The following is a 22421-nucleotide window of genomic DNA, read 5'->3' as shown; positions in this document are numbered from 1 at the left end:
ATCTATAAAAACCTATTACAAACAATGTTGAAAGATGAAAACTTTAGTATGACAGTTATAAGCATGGCTATGAACACTTCTGATCAACGCTGTACATAGATCCCAATCAGTGTAGTCTGGTAAGACAAAACAATATAAGGTGTGTGTAATGGAGAGGAATAAACAATACCGTTATTATTTATAGATGATATAATTATGTATGTAGAAATTCCAAAGCAGTCTCTAGATAACTTTTTGGATGTAGTAATGAGCATCTAGCAGGGTTAAACCAATCATTATAGAGAATTTTGCCTTTCTGTGTACCAATTTTCTGCATAAAAATGTAAAATTACTATTTAGAAACTCATTTAGAAAAGAAGACTCTAGGAGTAAATTAAGTTCCTTTTACATCTTTGGAGAAAAGAATAAAACTTGATTCAGAAACATTAAAGAAAGATTAAATAAATGGAGAGAAATACCGTGTACATGAGTTGGGAGGCTGGATATTTGTAAGTTGTTTGTTCTTCCATATTCATCAATAGATTCAGTATAATCCTGTTCAACTTTTTTGGGGTAGGATTTGACAAAATGACTCTAATTTATATGGAAATAAAAAGGAATAAGAATAGTGAAGACAAGGTGGGAATATTTGCTCTACTGATTTTTAAGGCCTCTTAAGGTTAAGATAATTTGATGTTGTGAAGGACTAGACTAATAGACAAATGGAACAGAGTCCAGAGCCACATATAAATCTACACATATATGGATGCTTGATTTATAATAAAAGAGACAATGCAGTACTGTTGGGAAAGGATGACCTTTTCAATAAATAATGCTGGGAGAATTGGTTGTCCAGTGAAAAAATAAAACTGGATGGATCCTTCTTCACACCATACAAAACAATTCCAGTTGATTTTATTTAGATCCATATTTGAAGGTAATACAAATGCTTTTAGAAGATATGTAGGAGAAAGGGTTAGGGTAGGCAAGTAGGCCTCGAATATAGTATTAAGTAGTTTGGATTTTATTTTGAACGTAATAAGGTTTATTAAAGGATTTTGATCCAGGGACTGGTCATTTGATTTTTCTAAAGAAGGTAACTTTTGGTAGAATCTAAGCTAGGTTGTAATTCTGTTTTTGGCCATGTTTGAGACTTTGTTTTCTGAAAACCCTTGTAGAGAACACTTAAAAATGCTGATAAATATATTTTTTAAAGATGTATTTATTTATATGAGAGGGTGGGGGAGGGGCAGATGGACAGGAAGAGAGAGAATCTCATGCAAACTCCCTGCTAAGCGCAGAGCCTGACTTGGGGCTTGATTTCATGACCCTGAGATTATGACCTGAGATTATGACCTGAAATCAAGAGTTAGATGCTTAACTGACTGAGCCACCCAGGCGCCCCCAGAATGCTGATAAATCTTAACAAACACTTGAAATACCTATCTGTGATTGGAATGTACTAAGGAAAAATTTGAGGTTAAATATGAACTTAGACTTAAGGATGCTTATTTTGTACCCTTGATATTTGAAGTGAGACACTTAGATCATTAATTTTCACTTATTTAATTAGAAAGAACAAGCAACAAATCCTCACTATACATGTACACTGGGTCTCTAGCATTTTGGTTCCGTTTATAGTTTTGAGAAACATTTAGAACAGTTTATTTGGGAGTGAGAATGATTTCCTTAACTTATTGAGCATATTGGAAAAGTTATTTCAGGCAGGTGTTAGCACTAAGAATAAAGGGATAGAAGTGAGAACACTAGGAAGACCTTTATTACTAGAACTATGGTTAATTAGACATTCAACATTTTTATTCAGAAATGTTTAAGTCATAGTTTGAAAAACTAAAATACGCACAAAATGATTTTGAATTTAACTTAGTTAAAATAGCCATTCTAAAGAAATCATCCAAAAGTATAACAATAATGCAACTGTAATTCTATAGGAACTCTAAACATCATATAAATTGCCAGACATAAAGCCCCCCCCAAGATTGCTGTCTATTAAAACAGACTTTTATATAGTTCTTTTTAAAAAAAATTATAATTAATTTTTAGTAATTTCTACACCCAATGTGGGGCTCAAACTCACAACCCAGAGATCAAGAGTCACGTACTCTACTGACTGATCCAGCCAAGCACCCTTATATTTCTTTTTTTTAAAAGAGTTTTATTGAGATAGTATTTATATATCATACAGTTCAGTCATTTAAACTGTTCAGTGGCTTTCAGTGTATTTCCAGAGTTGTGTAACCATCACCGTAATCAATTATAGAACATTTTCCTCTCCCCGGAAAGAAAGAAACCTTTTAACCTTTACCCATCACTCTCCAACCGCCTCTTCAGTCCCCTCAAACCCTAGACAAGCCTTAAAATACATTGTGTTTCTATAGATTTGCCTATTGGATATTTCATGTAAATGGAATCATACAGTATGGGGACTTTTCTGACTGGCTTTTTTCAATTAGCCCAGTGTTTCCAAGGTTCATCCATATTATAGCGTCTATCAGTACTTCATTTGTTTTTATTGACAAATTATATTTCATTGATTTATCCATTCATCGGTTGTTGGACATTTGCATTGCTTCCACTTCTTGGCTATTGTGAATAAAGCTGCTATGAACATTTGTGTACAAGTCTTTTATGGACATTGCTGGATCATATGGTAATTCTATGTTTAATAGTTGACAGAACTGTCAGTTTTCAAAAGAGGTATACCATTTTACATTCTCATCAAGCAGTGTGTGAATGTTCCCACTTCTCTACATCCTTGCCAATACTTACTATTTGTCTTTTTGACTATTATCATCCTAGTGGGTTTAAAGTGGTACCTCGGGGCGCCTAGGTGGCTCAGTCGGTTGAGCGTTTGCCTTCTGCTTTGGTCATGATTCCAGGGTCTTGGGATCGAGCCCCGCATTGGGCTCTCTGCTCAGCGGGAGCCTGCTTCTCCCTCTCCCTGCTGCTTCCCCTGCTTGTACTCTCTCTCTGTCAAATAAATAAATAAAATCTCTAAAAAGAAAACCTTTAAAGTGGTACCTCATTTGGTTTTGATTGTATATCCCTGATGATGGGCCCTTTGTATATCTTATATGGCGAAATGTCTATTTAAATCTTCTGTTTTTAAGTTGGGTTAATTTTCTTTATATTGTTGAGTTGTAATTGTTCTTTGCATATTCTGGACCCTAGCTAGACCCTTATCATATATATAATTTGCACATATTTTCTCCTTTAGGTGCCTTTTCGTTTTTCTTGATAGCACAAAATTATTAATTTGGATGAAGTCCTTAATCTCTTTTGTTGTTGTTTCTGTGCTTCAGGTGTCTATTAATGTATTGTTTGAATACTTTCAAAAGTGATTTCTGTACATTATTTTGCATTAAGATTTATTCATGCCATAATTTTATTAGCATTTAAGACTGATAAAGTTTAGTATAAGCAGCAGTTTTTACAATTTTTTCTTTCCTTTTTTTAATTTATAATTTTGTCTTAAACTTTTGTTACAGCTCTATAGTGTCAACCCTCCTTGCTCTTATGGATGGATTAGATAATAGAGGTGAAATTGTTGTTATTGGTGCTACAAACAGACTTGATTCTATAGATCCTGCTCTTAGGAGGCCGGGTCGTTTTGACAGAGAATTCCTTTTCAACCTGCCTGATCAAAAGGTAAAAATTTCTGTTTTTAATATATGAAGATTTATTTGTGATTCAGTTATGAAGCATAAACTCTCTTTGAGAGTGGTATTTTATGAATTTTCATTTTAAAAATTTTGTGCTTATGGGATATCTTAATAATTCTAAAAAAAATGCTTGAATAATCTAGTCTGTTTCTCTTAACAGCTATTGGAACATTTATGACTTTTAGGAAGAGGAAAACCCTTGATTAGGTCACTGATGCTTACTTATTCTTTTCTTTAGTTCCCAGATTGTAGTAATTATCTTGGATGGCAGGTTATATGTCTCTAGTTAGCCAAAGGAGCTGTGTTCCAATAGAAGTAATGTTTTTAGAGTATTAGTGAGTTTATGAATAAGAACCCAGTATGCAAATTTTCATAGAAATGACCATGATATCATAATTAATTAAAAGTAGCCAAAGTTATTCATTATAGAGTATTTTTAAGAATGTATAATTAAAACGGGGCAATCTGCAGTCATTGTGCAAAATGTTATTTAATATTTTTTTTTTTTTTAAAGATTTTATTTATTTATTTGAGAGAGAGAATGAGAGAGAGCAAGCACATGAGAGGGGGGAGGGTCAGAGGGAGAAGCAGACTCCCTGCCGAGCAGGGAGCCCGATGCGGGACTCGATCCAGGGACTCCAGGATCATGACCTGAGCCGAAGGCAGTCGCTTAACCAACTGAACCACCCAGGCGCCCTGTTATTTAATATTTTATACAGTTTTTTCCCCTAATTCTGCTTGATATCTTTATTGTTGTTCTTGGTTTGAGCAGTTTAATCATTGACTATCTCTTCACTGGAAACTCAAGTTTGAAAGGGGGAGATGTATATAGAGAAGATACTTTGACAATGTTTCCCATGTAATTTAACATTTCAAATAAGCATAATTAAAACATTTATAACATATAAATATAACCTAAAGAAAGAAGATACTATTTATGGATATATAATATACACACATACACATTTGTAATTGTCATACAGCTTTGATTTTAGATCTCCATGTAAAATGCCTGGTTTACATGCTTAGATGTAAAAGGCTGTGATCAGGACAGTGTACAGGAGTATAGGGAGAGCTTGTTTGGAGGTTCTAGCAGGGGAGCGCAGCTAGTCGTATACCCTTGACCGAAGAACGGTCCTCCTCTATCGTGGAAGGTCGTCCTCTTCGACCGAGTGTGCAGCTTTGGGAGGGACGCACATGGAGCGGTGAGGGAGGAAGGGGACACCCGCCTAGCCAGCCAGATCAGCCGAATCAACCCTGGCGATCAATGGGGTGACAGATGTCGCAGCCAGATCGCCCTCACATCCCAGGAGTATAGGGAAATGAAGGCAATGGTGCTGCTGTGTAGAGCAGTTCATACTTCAGCTGGAAATCAGTCTGCACAGCCACTACTAGTTTTCTCAGTTTTGGATTGACTGTCTAACTTAGAGGCTTTAATTTGGTACTGAATTTACCTGGGATAGAAAACCTAGCATATGCAGCATCATTTTCAATACCCAAGTGTAGCTTTCAGGACTGTATTAATGCGTAGAGGTGTGCTTAGTTGTAGAAGACAAGGCTGAAGTGGGAGGAGTCTATTTCAGCATGGGGAAGCATCAGCTGTCTTGTTTGGGACATCTTACAGTCCAAGCACATCTTTTAGACTCTAGTGTACATGGATAATGTGTTTAGTTCTAAGAAACACAGCCTGTGTTCATTTTGGCACAGGAAAGCCATTATCTTGATTAACCAGTTGTCTTCTAGTCATGTGGCCCTCAGTCATGTATGCCAGTTATAGTCCTCACAATTCAGGTGCAGCCCACACAAATCAGAGATTTAACAATAAACAAGGTCTAGAACAGTCGAATTTTCTGTAATGATGGAAATATTCCTTATTTGTATTGTGCATTGAGAATGTCCAGTATGGTAGCCACTAACCACATGTGGCTATTGAGCTCTTGAAATGTCAACTAGTGTGACTAAGGAACTGATTTTTGAATTTTCTTTAAAAATTTAAATAAAATAGCATTATGTGGCTAGTGGCTTACTACATTGTACAGCACAGATCTTGACATTGTTTTCCATGTGAATTTTAACTTTCTACATTTCAAGGAAACTGTGCTTTGAGACTCAAACCTAAGGTCATTTTTCTTGGTCTGTGTCTATGGAACAGGCTTGGACTATTTTTTTTCCCCCTTAGATAATATTTAAAGTCATGAGAGTATAAGATTAAATGCGATTATCAAATCCTCTATCCTAAGGATCAGTTAGTAAGGTAAAGTATGAGAGTGGATTCTGGAAGCCAAGTGAAGAAGGTATATCATGAAGATGGTGTGACTAACTTTGTCGTATGTTGCTAAATTAAGTCAGATGAGAAAATTGGCCATTGTTTTTAGCGTGGGAGATGGGATGGGAGCAAGTCGACTTAGTGGTGGGTGCAAAGATGCTTGACTGGAGTATGATTAGTTTAAGAGAGAACGGGAGGAGAGGAATTGGAGACAGAGAATGAAATTAAGTTTTTCAAAGAGTTTTGTTGCAAAAGGAAGCAAAGAATTGAGGTGATAGATGTTGAGGGATTTGGAGGCAAGAGAAAGTGTGTTATTTTTAAGCTGGGACAAATAGCCAATAGAGAAGGAAATTTTGGTGATGAAATTGAGAACGAAGAATTATCACAGTGTGTCCTTAATAGGCAAGAGGGGCCATGGAATTTACTATATGAGTGGTGAGAATGACTTTTAGATAGGAATTGGATAGTTTTTGATACTAGGGCATCCTAGTATCCTAACAATGTATAAGAGTATCTTAATGCAAAATAATGTACAGTGTATAGATAATGTATAGATAGGAATTGGATAGTTTGTGATACTAGGGAGAAGACAGAATATTATGGGTACAAATGCCTACAGGTGTACAAATTTAGTATGGAGTGTCTCTGGAACTTTCCTTTTGACTGCTTCAGTTTTCTCAGTGATTTAGGAAGCAAGGTCTGATTGAGAAGCTGAGTGTGAAGACAGAGAAACTGAACTAGTCTGCTAGGAGATAGACCTAATGAATGATCTAGGGAAGGATTAAAGGCAGTGATAAGGATCCGTTTGGGACGTTAATTTAAAGTGATAAAGTCAGTGCCTCATATTAGTGCTGTAGTTTGGGCAGTGGAATACCATGACTCCTGCTGTTTGACCAAATGAAAGTATAGGAAAAAAAGCAAGCCTTGATTCTTCCAAATTTTATTTTGTTAACTCTTATTAGCACAAAATAGCACATACCTTCTTTTTTTTTTTTTTTTTTTTAAAGATTTTATTTATTTATTTGAGACCGAGAGAATGAGAGACAGCACGAGAGGGAGGAGGGTCAGAGGGAGAAGCAGACTCCCCGCTGAGCAGGGAGCCCGATAGCACATACCTTCTTGAAGCAGTGATGCTTTTTAATTTCTTTTGTTTCTTTTCCTTTATTATCATCAACACTTAACGATTATTGTGTTATGTGTGTATTTATGAATCCTGAAAAATGAGGAAATTGAATTTGTCCCTGACTCTTAATAGTAGAGGAAGCTACTTTTTTTTTTTTTTAAATTTTATTTATTTATTTGACAGAGAGAGGGAGTGAGCATAAGGAGGGGGAGCGGCAGGCAGAAGGAGAGAGAGAAGCAGGCTCCTCGCTGAATGGATAGCCTGATGCCTGGTTCGATCCCAGGACCCTGGGATCATGACCCGAACTGAAGGCAGACGCTTAACTGACTGAGCCACCCAGGCACCCAGGAAGCTACTCTCTATTAGGGGAAGCAATATAACTTACTATTTTGTATGCCATATAAAATGCATAATGAAGCATTTCTGATTTAAGTAATTTCTTTTTCTTGTTTTTACAATAAAGAAGGGAGACTCTGATTATATAGAGAAAGGGTAAGGCACTAAATGTATTAGAGACCTGACAATAACTTTTGACTTAAGTAATTAATTTCATTCCTCTAAACCTTTACTTATTTTGTAAAATGACGGGATCAGAATAGATTTTTTTGAGATATCTTCCAACCTGAATTTTTTTTGGTGTGTTTCTAATTCTGTAAGGGTCTTCTACAAGTGGTGCTTGTGCTGCTAATGAGGTCAAAGAGATTCTTAATGTCATCTTCTAGAGAATACCAGCTCTTGGATGATTTTTTTTTTTTTTAACTTGATTTTATACTTTTTTAGTGTCTATTCAGGCAGGTACTTCAAGTTGGAAGAAAATAAGTGTCACATCATTGCTTATTTTTGGTAGCTGAACACCTAACTTAGAACTTGGAATTAGGGGCGCCTGGGTGGCTCAGTTGTTAAGCGTCTGCCTTCGGCTCAGGTCATGATCCCAGGGTCCTGGGATCGAGCCCCACATCAGGCTCCCTGCTCCGCAGGAAGCCTGCTTCTCCCTCTCCCACTCCCCCTACTTGTGTTCCTACTCTCGCTATCTCTCTCTCTGTCAAATAAAAAAAAAAAAAAATCTTTAGAACTTGGAATTAGAACAGTAGCTATTGTTATCAGATTTTATCAACTTTGGAGCAAGGTTAATCTCGATGACTTTGAAGTTCTTTTTGTTTTGGTCCTGGACCCCGAATTCCTCATCAAGCTAATAAGGTTATCATCTTGGGTATAATTTGCTTTATCATATTCTTTTTTTTTTTAAGATCTATTTATTTTAGAGAGAGAGTGCGAGGAAGCACACATGGGGGCAGGTAGGGGCAAGAGGAAGAGGAGAGAGAGAAAGAATCCTCAAGCACACTCCCTGTTGAGTGTGGAGCCCCATGTGAGGCTTGATCCTAGGACTCAGAGATGACTTGAGCCAAAATCAAGAGCTGGCTGCTCAGCAGAGCCACCCAGGCTCCCCTCTTTTTCATAGTCTTACAAAGCTCAAGTAGCAATGTTGAGGGTACAAGTGCATTCAAATTTTACAAAGTGTTTTTTCCTTGAAAGAAAGCCAAAGTGAAAATAAAAGTCTGATATGACTCTTCATGATGGTAATGTCAGCTGATTATGGATTCTTACTACTTCAGTTTCTTTTTGACTGTGAAAGAAGAAATTTCATTTAATTTGAAACCAAGCTGTTAAAATTTTGATTGTGCTATACAGTCAGATTTAAGGTAGAGAATGCTATTTTGAAAAAAAAAAAAATCAAGGTAGAATTGCTCATTTGATTTTTTAAAACAAATTAAATTAATATTTACTGAAATATCACCTTATTATTTATTAAATGCCAAGGCATCAATTAACTTATAATATGCATTATATTTATTTCATTGAAAACTTTTTCAACTTAAAATTTCTTCCAAGTTTTAAATTACTTGTTTAGCTCATTGTCAGTCGTAATAACTCATGCATATGATAGAACCAAAAGTTTTATGAAATCTAGATTTATAATTTGTTTAAAAGTTAGCACTAATTGGTGTGCCTGACTGCCTCAGTCGGTAGAGCATGCAACTCTTGATCTCAGGGTCGTGAGTTCAAGCCCCACGTTAGGTGTAGAGCCTATTTAAAAAAAAAAAAGATAGAAGTTAGCACTGAGTAATGTATGGAATTGCTGAATCGTTATATTGTACATCTCAAACTATTATAACACTATATGTTAATTACATTAATAAAAAAGGTTGCAAATGTTATAACACATTAAAGTTTCTTGTTCATACGTATTTAGATGGTAAAAATGATCTGATGTGGTAGAACAGTGAAACTTAGTTTTGAATCTAGTCCTGGATCAGTCAAGATCAGTCACTTAGTCATGTGTTCCACTAGTCAATTCCTTCACCTCTCAGAATATTAAATATCTTAGTTTGTGAAACAGAGACATGATCTCTCCTACATATTACTGTATGTGGGAATTAGAGTTGATGTGGATGCCATGGTGTTTAAATTTCTTTTAAAATAAACAGTTGGTTTTCTGGGGTAGGTGAGTGCATAAATTTGTTCCAGCTAATACATTGGAGAGGTTGTTGCTATTTTACTTATTTGTACTTTTCTTCTTAGGCAAGAAAACACATTTTACAAATCCACACCAGGGACTGGAATCCAAAATTGTCAGATGCTTTTTTAGGTGAATTGGCTGAAAAATGTGTTGGTGAGTGCTATTAATTGAATTCTTTAATTACTATTGTTTGTTCTGCTCAGCCTCTCCTTATGTTTGAAATGTGAATGAGTATAGTTATGTCTCTGTGCAATAGATGACTGGCTCTGCCTTTAAATGTAAGAATTATTTTGAACATTTCACTTGAACACTTCTAAATTACCATTTTAGCTGCCATTAGGTGTTTGATTATTAACAATGCTAGTAGTAATATGCCTTTCATTGAGTGCTGGATTTCCATAATATAACTGCCGTGTGTCCTTTTGAATTTTACTAAGAAAAATAAGCTTAACCTTGAGAGATAAAGGTCCATGTTGAAGGCAGGACTGTAGTCTTTTACTTTGCAGATTACCTGATGGGCTCATCTTCATGCCTGTGGTCTAGAAAGAAGTTGAGTGAGAGGAGTCTTCAAAGAAAATACTTACTGGCATCTGCTAGTATTTCCCAAAATATAAGACTTTCCAATTGAATATTAAATTATTCACAGACTGGAAGATCCTCCTTACAGAGTGAATGAATACTACTGTCCTAAAAGGATGTAGTGAGAGTATTTTATGTGCATACATGATCATATATAGGAGATGGAATTCAGGGGTTTTGGAATTCAGGGTTTTAGCTCTAATTAGGTCTGAAATAAAAATGATTACACTATTAAGCAACTGAGTGTACACACTGGTATTTCTCCTTCATTCTTTTTCTGTCTTTTGTCTATTTTTCTCTTATTCTCTCACAAAAAAATTAAAAAATCATTCTACATGAATTTTTTAAGCATTATGAAAAAATCCCCAAAATAAGTTCACTAACAATTAACAGTCTGCTTGGGAAAACTTTAAAGTTACCAAAACCAGAAAGAACAACTTAGTTAAAAAAATCATTGGGATCCACCATCAGATATTAAAACTTAAATAGAACATTAGTCCATTCAGTTAGCTACATCCGAATTATCCTCTTCATCCACAGGGACCTCCATCTCCGAAGCAGCATCCCTCAGCTTTTGAACCACAAAGACCTCGACATCTTCTGGTGAGGAGAAAACATAAATCTCTCCAGCACTACTCCAGTTTAAGCTTTGCCTGGTATAAGAGAGCATGCACCAAACCCATTTCATGTAAATTTGGCTTGACCTTTGCAAAGCCTTGTGCTGCTTTACGGGAGAGGGTGGTATTTGGTACAAAATCCAGTCTTTTCCCTTTTTGAAATTTGACCCCTTTTATTTCCTACTTTTATGATATTATTTTATTAGAGAACTGATCAGACTGGGAAAATTTTGTAGATTTTTCTGTGACTCTGTCACGGAATGATCCTTAACTGGAATAAGCAGAAGACTTCAGATAACTTTGGAAATTCCCTAAACAATAGGTATTTTAAAATTACTTGCTATTACCCTGTCTACCATCTGAAATGTTACACTCTAATTCTTTATCCTAAATATAAGAATCTTAGTTTCCTTTTTCATTTCCAAAGACCACAACTTCTCATTATTTCAAATGATCTATTTTAGCTTTTAGTCAGTTTCTTAAGTTTAAACATTTTAGAGACATAATTTCTTATAGGACTAAAAAACTTCTCTTGCCTTTTGGGGGTGGTGGTGGTGTTTTAGAAATATGCTTATATCTATGCCATTTTCTTCCTGGAGAGTGAGATAAGAAGCCAGTTTCACATTAAAACAAAAAGTCAGATGCAAGTCTTCAAACAGGAATGAAATAGTAATACATTTTAAATTCATTATGAACGTATCACTTTCTGTATCCCAAACATGTTTTAACATGTATGGGTTCAGTTCAGTGAAATTTATGCCTAACAGAAAGAATATGTTGTCTTGATAAAAAACTGGAAAGACAGCTGTCCTCTTGTTAGAGGTTATGGATTTGGTAACTTTTACCTTGAAATAAATTCCCAAGTACGTGGAAGGGTTTGGATGCTTAATAGGGGTGATTTTTAAAAGTAGTCCTCACATAATTTCGGTGTCTAGATCACATACACAAATATTAGGAGCTTAAGGTTATGAGGATCTCAAATCTAATCATATTCCTCTATTCATTTTCACTTAAGAAGGCCAAAACAATGGAAGTGTATCAACGAGGAGTCTATCTTGTGGGCCTTCATTATGTTTGATGTTTTACTTAAACAGTAACTTCATAAAATTTTAGTATTACACTTGTCTAGTCTATAACCTTTTTGTATTTTCAGTTTTTCAGACAAATTTCCATTTAAGTGGTGGTATCTAAGAATGCTTTTTCTTGGGGTGCCTTGCTGGCTTAGTAGAGCATGTGACTCTTGATCTCGGGGTTGTGAGTTCAAGCCCCACATTCAGTGTAGAGTTTACCTAAAAAAAAAAAAAGCTTTTCTTTCTTTTTTTTTTTTTAATTAACATATAATGTATTATTTGTTTTGGGGTACAGGTCTGTGATTCATCAGTCTTACACAACACCCAGCGCTCACCACAACACATACCTTCCCCAATGTCCATCACCCAGCCACCCCATTCCCCCACCTCCCTCCCCTCCAGCAACCCTCAGTTTTTTCCTAAGAGTAAGAGTCTTATGGTTTGTCTCCCTCTCTGGTTTTGTCTTGTTTCATTTTTCCAAAAAAATGCTTTTCTTTGGTATCTAGGTATTTGTGTTCATCAGAGTATTAGAATTGTAATGGTAGAATTAATATGATTATGGAATTCTTATGAAAGGGATGTTGATATTTTCTTTAACACCAACTTTTAGGGTGCCTGGGTGGCTCAGATGGTTAAGCGTCTGCCTTCGGCTCAGGTCATGATCCCGGGGTCCTGGGATCGAGTCCCACATCGGGCTCCCGGCTCGGTGGGGAGCCTGCTTCTCCCTCTGACCCTCTCCCCTCTCATGCTGTTTCTCTCTCGCTTGCTCTCTAAAAATAAATAAAATCTTTAAAAAAAAAAAAAAACCACCAACTTTTAACTTTCAAAAGGCTGTAATTTCCATAAATATAGAATGATCATATTATCTATATCTATTTTTCTAAATCAGGACCCTTTGGAGAGTGAAAAAATATGGTTTTAATTATGACAAGGCAAGAGGCCCAAACCAGGACATGTGATCTTAAATATAATCTCTTTAGCCATGATTGTCATGTAATTTTAATTTTGTTTTAGAGTCTGGTAAAGGAGGCATATTATTAATCCAGTAGTTCTCAGTTTTTTGTTTTGTATATCAGAATCACTTGTAAAGCTTTCTCAAAATACACATTTATGATATTAAATCACCAGAGATTCTGATTCACTAAGTGTTGGGAATCTATTTTTGTTTCAGTTTCATCGTTTATTCAGATCAGTGGTCAAGATTAAAAACTACAGATATAAACCAGTATTCTCATTCACAGGCAAATGTAATGAAGATAAATCCTCTCTTTTATAGTCTGTTGATTATGATAATCCAATTGTTACACTTTTAAATTATCCTTAGTAGATTAAGCAAAATGAACAGTACATTGCTATTATGTATGTTACTAACGTTATGTCGAACATAAATGTTACAAGTATCATTTATTACATAAAATATCTTTTAGTGGCTTTTTTCTTTGTTTTGCACTGTTTCTGAGCTTTTAAAAAAAATTTAGGCTTTTTGCTCTTAGAAATAGGATCATATGGTATGTTCACCAACTGTGTTGTATATGCTTTCAAAGAAGAAAAAGAAATGCAGTTGTTTATATTTTTTGAAGATGGTAGTTTATTTTTTACTTCCTCTGAAATGGATTATTTCATTAACTGTTTATAACTGAGCTGGTATTTTACAGTTATTTTGAACTAATATAACTAGGATATGTACAGCATAGGAAAAGATACTTTTTTTCAGGCTTATTCATTGAGAAATAGAATAAAAAATGAAAGGCTAATGGTAAATTTGGTTATTCTCAGAATTATTTGGGAGATTGATTGTTATCATGGGACAGTGTTAGTGCTTCATCTGCTTATAATTTTCTGAATTAGATTTTCACAGGTTATACTAAGTTTTCCCTTAATTCTGAATAAATATTTCTTTAAGAATGTAATATTTTTCTGTTTTTCCATAGTTTTCATTGAAATTTTTATTCACAGTATGTTGGCTTAATAAAAGAATTTAGAGTTCTTAAAAAAAAATGAAAAACCCAGTAAATATAATTCTTCCACTTTTTATGGTAGTACATGGTAACTTCACAGTTATACATCCCCAAATTATAACCTTGGAGTTACTCTTTTCTTCTTTCATTCATTCTTTCATTCAGGAAATATTTATTGGGTATCTACTGAATGCCAGGCCAGACATTTATTGGATATCTACTGAATGCCAGGCCAGGCGTTATTTTCAGTATATGAGATATGTTAGTGAACAAAACTGATGAATACACATACCCTCACAAAGCTCACATTCTAGTTGAGGAAGGTAGACAATAAACATAATAGGTAAATGAAAAAAGTGGTACATGCTTTGGGAAAAAGGGAGCAGAGTAAGGAGGATTTTTCTGTTACTGTAGGACTTGATTAGCAGAATCATGTGCCCTACTAATAATAAAGATATAGTTCATTATAGGTGTGTGAGTCACTTGCAGTTTGATTTATATAGTTTTGTCCCTTAATGTTCTTTTTCTGTAGGTTAGTCTGGGGCTATTTATTTTCTGCTCATAGTTTTCCTAATCACCATTTTGTTTCATTATTTACATGTTCCACAAGGTCATTGCAAAGTATAAAAAGATAAACTTGATGCCACTCTTTGAAGAGCTTAGGGTCTCAAGTTTTAAAACTAGTTTGAGTGGTTCCCCCGCTGGCATAACTGATAAAGGTGGCCAAATGCAAGTTTAATTGCTGACATAAAAAACAACATGGCTGGTTTGAGTTTTTCTTCCTTTTTGTGGTTGAGACCTAACAGTTTGTGTGTTTTTGTATGTGTTGCTTAAATCAGTGAAATGACTTAAAAGAGGGGGCTTGATCTGTTAACTACATAATCAGTTAAGTATGGGTAATGGATAAAACCCTGTGTTGGTATAGCCCTTAGAACTAGATTTTCAGTTATTTTAAGTTAAACGTATATATTAAAAGGAAGTTAATGTGGAAAATTAATGGATTCTTATTCCCTTCAGTACCTTTGAAACTACCAGAGATGGTGACAACCTGAAAGTATAATTTTTGGGGTAATTAGATATAAACTTGCTGTGGTTTGCATCCAAAGTTGGTAGGAGAATAGCTCTGTTCTTGAAATTTCTGCGTATGTTCTACTTTGTACTCCTTCCTTATATGTGTTTGGTAATTAGTAATATTAGAAAAGTTTATAGGTAAGTGTAATGTCATGAGGACTAAACTAATTATTGAGAATACTGATGAAGGATTGAGATGAAACTTACTCTTTAAAAACCTTTCCTGAAGAAAGTTGTACATTATAATCAGTGATTTTGGCACAAAATACTTGGTTTGTTTTGATATCACTAGTTCATGTTTTGTTAATTAAAATATTCAGAACATTTTTAGTCTTACTGAGTAAATAATTTTATTAGGTGACTTAAATGGTCAGTTTTGGCTGATAAAATTGCACATAATTATTGATTTAGTATTAATTATTTCCTTAGATAAAGATGTATATACTTGCAAACTATAGTTGGTACTGGGAGAATGAATTTACCTTTGTTATTCTTTTCCTTTTGTGCATTAGGCTATTGTGGAGCTGATATCAAGGCCCTGTGCACTGAAGCTGCCCTGATTGCCCTGCGGAGGCGGTACCCCCAGATCTATGCTAGCAGTCATAAACTGCAGCTAGATGTTTCCTCAATAGTGCTCAATGCCCAAGATTTTTACCATGCAATGCAGAATATTGTGCCTGCTTCCCAGCGTGCTGTCATGTCTTCGGGACATGCACTATCCCCCATCATAAAACCACTGCTGGAAAGAAGCTTCAACAACATCCTAGCAGTCTTGCAAAAAGTGTTTCCTCATGCTGAAATTAGCCAGAGTGACAAGAAAGAAGGTACTATAAAGTACTTTTTTATATTGTTAAAATGAAACAAGTACAGGCATAAATAAATTCTGAGTTTCCTTATAAGGTTATTTATGTGTTAATCTTTTATATTTGCCATGAATATAGAAAATGTATCTGTTTCACTCACTAGGTTATATTCCAGGCCTGGCATATTGCCTAGCATATGGTAGTTGCCTAGTGAATGTTTGTCAAAAGAAAGAATGAATATTAGTTCTATTTGTTACCTCTTGGGACATTCTGACTATCTTAATGGAGAAGTGTTACTATCTTTAGAAAAGTTGACTATAATAACGATGGCTTACATTTATTTTATTATAAAACCATTAAATAAATTGTCACTTTTTAATCCTCCTAACAGTCCAGTGGGGCAGGTACTTTTATACTGTAAAGGAGGAGAGTCGGAGATGTAGGAAGTATTCACTTATTTGGGGTCATTCAGTAAGTTCTAGGGCTTACTCAAACCCAGGACACCTGACTCTTTAGCCTGCACTCTTAACTGAGTTGCTTATAATGTCCCTCTGGATTCAACTTATCAAATATATTTCGTTGGTACTGGCAGGGCACTCTTCAGTGTACTGTATTAATGGAGTGTAAATCATTAGTAAGGGAGTAAATTAGAACCTGCTTATATATAAGGTCTTGAATTCTAGCTTTAAGATTGGACTTGAGATAAAAATAGAATACTGCCTTTAAAAAGTCATTCATGGGGGGCGCCTGGGTAGCTCAGTTGGTTAAGTGACTGCCTTTGGCTTAGGTCATGATCCTGGAGTCCCAGGATCCAGTCCTGCATGGGGCTCCCTCTGACCCTCCTCCTTCTCATGCTCTCTGTCTCTTTCTCTCTCAAATAAATAAATAAATAAATAAATAAATAAAATCTTAAAAAAAAAAAAAGTCATCCATTTACAGGGAAACTTTAGGTTTATATGATAACCAAAGTAAGGTCTGAACTTTGAAGAGAAGGTAATGAGTTTTAACTATCTTAATTTTCCCAATTCCTAATATCTTATTTGGCATGTAGGCTGTACCAGAAAATTGTTCAATTAATTATACTAACATTAAAAATATTATATATAGTAAAAAATCATCAACAATCAATGCATTTTGCTGTTTTTATAAATTATACTTTCTGGAAATTGTATTTTTCAGGGATAGATTCTCATGAAATATGACATGGATTACTTGATCTCCTAAGTTTATCAAATAGGGAGGGGAACAAATATTTTATTATGAATGAGTCAGGTACTCTGCCATGAATTGTACTTTTCTTATCTCTGATTTTCATAACTGAGGATATGTATCTTTTCCCCCAAATTTAAAAAAAAAACTTGTGTCACCTTTAGAAAATCATAAAAATCGTATCTTCCCATTTGAGAGATTATGATAGTTCATTTTTAAATTTTTTAAAATTTAAATTCAGTTAATTAACATATAGTGTATTACTAGTTTCAGAGGCAGAGTTCAGTGATTTATCAGTCTTGTATAATACCCAGTGCTCATTACATCATGTGCCCTCCTTAGTGTCCATCATCCAGTTACCACATCCCCCAAACCCCCTTCTCTTCAGCATCCCTGTTTGTTTCCTATGATTAAGAGTCTCTTATGGTTTGTCTCCCTCTCTTGATTTCGTCTTGTTTTATTTTTCCCTCCCTTTGCCTATGATCCTCTGTTCTGTTTATTAAATTCCACATATGAGTGCAATCATATGATAATTGTCGTTCTCTGATTGACTTATTTCGCTTAGCATAATACCCTTTAGTTCTGTCCACGTCGTTGCAAATGGCAAGATTTCATTTTATTTGATGACTGAGTAGTATTCCATTGTATATATATATATACCACATCTTCTTTATCCATTCATCTGTCAATGGACATATGATATAGTTCCTTTATTTTCACTTGAGAATTTTTTATGGCATTACTGTTTTCTTACAAATTTATTAAATAAGTACAAAGTATGCTTTAGTTCCAGTTCTTCATGTGCCAGTGGAGAAGAGAAAAAAATTTGATTATTATTTGATTATTAATAATTATTATTATTATTATTTTTTAAAGATTTTATTTATTTATGTGACAGAGAGACACAGCGAGAGAGGGAACACAAGCAGGGGGAGTGGGGGAGGGAGAAGCAGGCTTCCTGCCGAGCAGGGAGCCCGATGTGGGACTCCATCCCAGGACCCTGGGATCATTACCTGAGCCGAAGGCAGACGCTTAACGACTGAGCCACCCAGGCTCCCCATTAATAATTATTTTTTAATTATTTAGATCTATTATTCTGGTTTGTTTGGGTCTTAATATTCTTCTTAGACTGGTATATGAAATTATCACTCAAAAGGTATTCAATTATTTTTCAGGTTAACTTTTGCAATATTGTTTGTACTAAATATTTAGCTTATAAAATCCATTGAACTCTGTATCTGCCAGCATAGTTCAGTACCTCTTTGTAGAAATTATTCCTCTTTTTTTCCCTTTTTTTTTTTTTTTTGGGAGAAGAGTACGATTTTTATCAATGTTAATTTTCTCTCATTTCTCCTACACATGTAGCATTGCTTCTTATTGAGCGAATTGACACTTTTGTTAGGTATGTGTGAAGCACAGTTATTAGTACTTCAGGTTGTAGTCCAGGTAAATTTTAAGTATTGCACTCTCAATAGAGATTCCAGTTTGTTCATTGACCAGTAACAGATAGCAGACTCATATAGAGACTAATGTTACTTGAATGAGTGCATTTTTAAGATTGGTTTTGTTTCCACGGAATTCCTGACTCTTAACTAGACGTATAGATGTGTGTATATGTGTATGCCATGTTAAAAAATAAGTCAGTTTGTTCCTTGTTGTTTTTATAAGAGTTGGCCATAACTTTAGCACCCTAGTACCTAAGCAAGATATCGTATATGAAATGCACTGGTTTTGGTCAAATTAACTTAGAAATTTTTAATAAGTATGTGGGTGTTTTATGAGAGTGTCATTTCTTTTCCAGACTTCTTATAGTTAGTCAGTGAAGTCTTCCGAATCACATCTCTTAGCACTTAGGCAGTCTGTAAAAGTAAAAGAATTCCATTAATTCCAATTACAAATTATTTTAAAAACCTGCAGTTTGTCAATTTGCCTGATTGATCTCTGTTATTTGATAGGTAACATATTAATGTCACATGATTTTTAAACCAATTTTCCTTAGCTTTGGTGGGGCACTAATATTAAAGGACTTTATAAGCCTCATAATCTGTGTGATTTTTTTTTTTTTTGGAACAGATATAGAAACTCTGATTTTAGATGATAGTGAAGATGAGAATGCTTTATCAATTTTTGAGACCAGTTGTCACTCAGGATCACCAAAGAAACAGTCATCAGCTGCTGCTGTACATAAACCCTACCTTCATTTTACAATGTAAGTAACATATCAATTTTTTTTTTAAATTTAGAGTGAGTTTTACTGTTTTATGGTTAGAATTATGGTATATTTTTACTTATGGTTGTAACTGAGGACTTTGTTTTCTTCAGCTGTTTGGACACAATTCTAGGAAACTTTTACTGTGTATGCTTTTTTGTCTGGTAATAAATGGGTTTATTGGTCAACTAAAGATTATTTTTTTCTTTTTTTGTTTTTTAAAGATTTTATTTATTTATTTGACAAAGAGAGACACAGTGAGAGAGGGAACACAAGCAGGGGGAGTGGGAGAGGGAGAAGCAAGCCTCCCGCCAAGCAGGGAGCCCAATGTGGGGCTTGATCCCAGGACCCTGGGGTTATGACTTGAGCCAAAGGCAGACGCTTAACGACTGATCCACCCAGGTGCCCCAAAGATTATTTTTTTCTAAACTGTGATTTCTGTGTGTGTGTGTTTTTTTAAGGAGATTTATTTGTTTATTTAATTTAAAAAATTTTATTTATTTGAGAGAGAGAGAGCACGTGTGGTGGGGTGGGGGAGAGCACAGGGAGAGGGAGAAGCAGACGCCCTGCTGGGAGCTGGATTACAGGACCCTGAGTTCTTGACCTGAGCTGAGGGCAGATGCTTAACTGACTGAGCCACCCAGGTGTCCCTCTTTTTTTTTTTTTAAACCAGGGTGGAAGAAAGGGTTGTATTTTAAAAAGTCAGTTTATGTCCCCAATTTTAATGCCTTTTATTTTGAACTAAAATGGTCAAAAATGAAATATTTATCGTGATCTGGAGTATTTTAATTTGTAACAAGTGTCAGATGATAGTTTAGGGATTCTAAGAGTACTAAAAAGATTCTGAATTAGAAATTTCTCAGTAAACGGATAAAAAACTTTTTGATTCTCCAAAACCTCATTAGTGTACTCTTTTCTGATTTAGATTTTATGGTTTTTCTGTTTACATTTACCTTTATCCATGTTAAAGCAGCTTTTGTTAGGCACATTTTATTAGGTAAACAACTTTAGTGCTAATGTAATTTTAAATTAAGAGACCAAATAGTTTTCAAATACTAGCAGCTTCATCACTTGCATTTACATAATTAGCATGATAGTTATAGGACCATAATAATGCCCTGTCAGGTAGGTCTGATAGCACTTTTATTAGAAAAGGCTGGATTGATTGTACTTTTTAGTAATTTTTTTAAGAGATATTTTGAACAAATTTAAGTCTTCAACTTGAAGTTTCTCCCATGTAGATTTTGGTTACATGTTAATTTGATTATTTGCACTGATAACTCATTTTTTATTTTTTTAAAATGAGACTAAGTTACTTTCATTTACTCTTTTTTTTCTTTTGTTCTTTAACAGCAGGTTCTTTTCTTCTATTCCAGATCTTTTATGCCCTCAGGGACATTTTCTTAGAATTTTTTTCAGTACTTTCACAAATCTATTTTACTGATGGCTAAGGGAAAACCAAATAATCATTTTTTTTCTGATTCTCACCTGGCTACCCTGTGTGCATGTGTGTGATTTGTTTAGTTATTTGGATTTGAAATATATAATAGGAGCTAAGAAACTCTTATCAGAAGACTTGTTCCAGTTTTATGATATAGCTCTGTTGTCAGTAAAGTGATACAGAAATAGATTTTGATTTAGAAAACTTCATGTGCAGTTTTGAGGCTGACTTTTTATTAAGAACATTCTCTGTCATTTAGTGTGTATCACGGTATGGTTTTGCTTGGTTTAACCTTTTTGAAGGAATTGGTTTAATTTTAGCTTCTTTTACGTAAAATTTCTAGTTCATGATGTGATTTTTATTTAATAGGGAGACAGGTATATCCTAGAAGTAAGCTTTTTTTTGTTTTAGATGTTTTGATAAATTCCAATTATTTATTTATTTATTTACTGACCCATTCTCCCAGTTTTTATGTGTTTATGCCTGGCACTGTATTAGGTGCTGAAAACATAAGCATGAGTAAGATATAAAGTAGTTCTTACTCTGGAGAAATTCTTTTTATTGAGGGTGACAGACCTTGTGATATGGCTAAAATGCTTTATAGCAGAACTAGAAGCTTTCATTGGGAAGTCAAGGAAGGTTTGCTGTCCTTCTGAGTATGAAGGGTTAAGAGTTAGCATCTGATGCTCATTACAAACTAGACGTGGTAGATCCATAAAGCTTGAGGCTTTATATGTAGCAATCCATACAGGCCTCTCATCAGTCATATAGCATTTGTGGTATCAATATTTTATAGACGAGGAAACAACCACAATGAAAAATAAGTAAATTGCCCATGATTAAGCTGCTAGCAGGTAGCAGAGTTAGGCTCTGTACTGTTTGTTTCCTAGAATCTTATTATTTTTATTATCTATGTGATTTCCAAATTGATTTCTGAGCTTAATAGGTAGATAGGGAATTGCATTGTTTTTTTGGGTAGGTTGGACAGTAGGATTTTCATACTTTCCAAGAAGCATACACTTTAGAATAGAGGCCTTTAATAAGGGCTGTACGTGTTTTTTTTTTGTTGTTGTTGTTGATTTGGTTTGGCTTTGTGTTTGAACAAGTGTTAGCATGTGCTAGATCAATACAGAAAAAGTGCTCAATAGGTAGAAAGCATGACTTTAATACTGGTCTCCAGTAACACTAGCTTGGGCATTGTTGGTGGGTTTCTGTTTCTGGGAATAGTTTTCTAAAGCAATGTTGAAACCTTTTTATAGACTTAAGGTGAAATAGAAGTCAAGATATTTAAAGTCTACCAATCTGATAGAAAAAACCCTTATGATGGAAAATAAGTTTTCTTTTTGACTGTATATTACCATAAGGGGATTAGAAACAGAGTTTTCTGAGGTTTTCTAAATGAAAATAGCTTTGTTTTTTCTGATTAGAAAGATGATATACTCTGTAGAAAATTCAAGTAATAAAGAAGAGCATAAAGAAGAAAGTAAAAATTAAAGCCCAAGCACCTGAAGGTAATTTTTGTTAAAGTTTTGGTGGCCACACTTCCATATTTTCTCTATGTGTATAGACAGACCCACATATTATTTTATGTAAATTAAAATCCTCCTGTAAGGTTAATGTAACTTGCTTTTTTTTTATCTACTACATTGGGAAAGTTATTTCATGCCAGTATATGTTTAATATCATTCTTTTAAAATAGCTACATAGTATTTTATTTTTTGGATGTTCCATAATTTTTATAACCTTATTAATAAAAGATTGAAATTTCTAATTTTCTTCTTTTATGATAGATATGTGGATCTGGATAGGCATCTTTCTCAGTATACATTTTTAACATCATTATCTGATTCATAGCTTAGGGTAAATTTTAAAAACAGTGATTGCTATGTCAAAGG

General features: G+C 34.5%; 1 protein-coding gene across 3 annotated transcripts in view; it reads left to right on the top strand.

Moving 5' to 3' along the window:
• Nucleotides 1-22421, top strand: part of ATAD2B (ATPase family AAA domain containing 2B) — a 160486-nt gene that overhangs the window by 69636 nt on the left and 68429 nt on the right. For all 3 annotated transcript variants that reach the window (XM_064571913.1, XM_064571912.1, XM_064571914.1), the window contains 4 exons: nt 3489-3648; nt 9632-9722; nt 15377-15688; nt 18950-19085. In XM_064571913.1, the coding sequence (XP_064427983.1) occupies nt 3489-3648; nt 9632-9722; nt 15377-15688; nt 18950-19085 (699 nt within the window). The remainder of the gene's footprint in view (nt 1-3488; nt 3649-9631; nt 9723-15376; nt 15689-18949; nt 19086-22421) is intronic.

This window comes from Mirounga angustirostris, unplaced genomic scaffold (assembly GCF_029215605.1).
Source record: "Mirounga angustirostris isolate CCGP_5_RB_7025 unplaced genomic scaffold, mMirAng1.0.hap1 SCAF_10, whole genome shotgun sequence".
Lineage (NCBI taxonomy): Eukaryota > Metazoa > Chordata > Mammalia > Carnivora > Phocidae > Mirounga > Mirounga angustirostris.
Note: the sequence above shows the minus strand (reverse complement) of the source record. Positions and strands in the feature narration are given on the sequence as shown.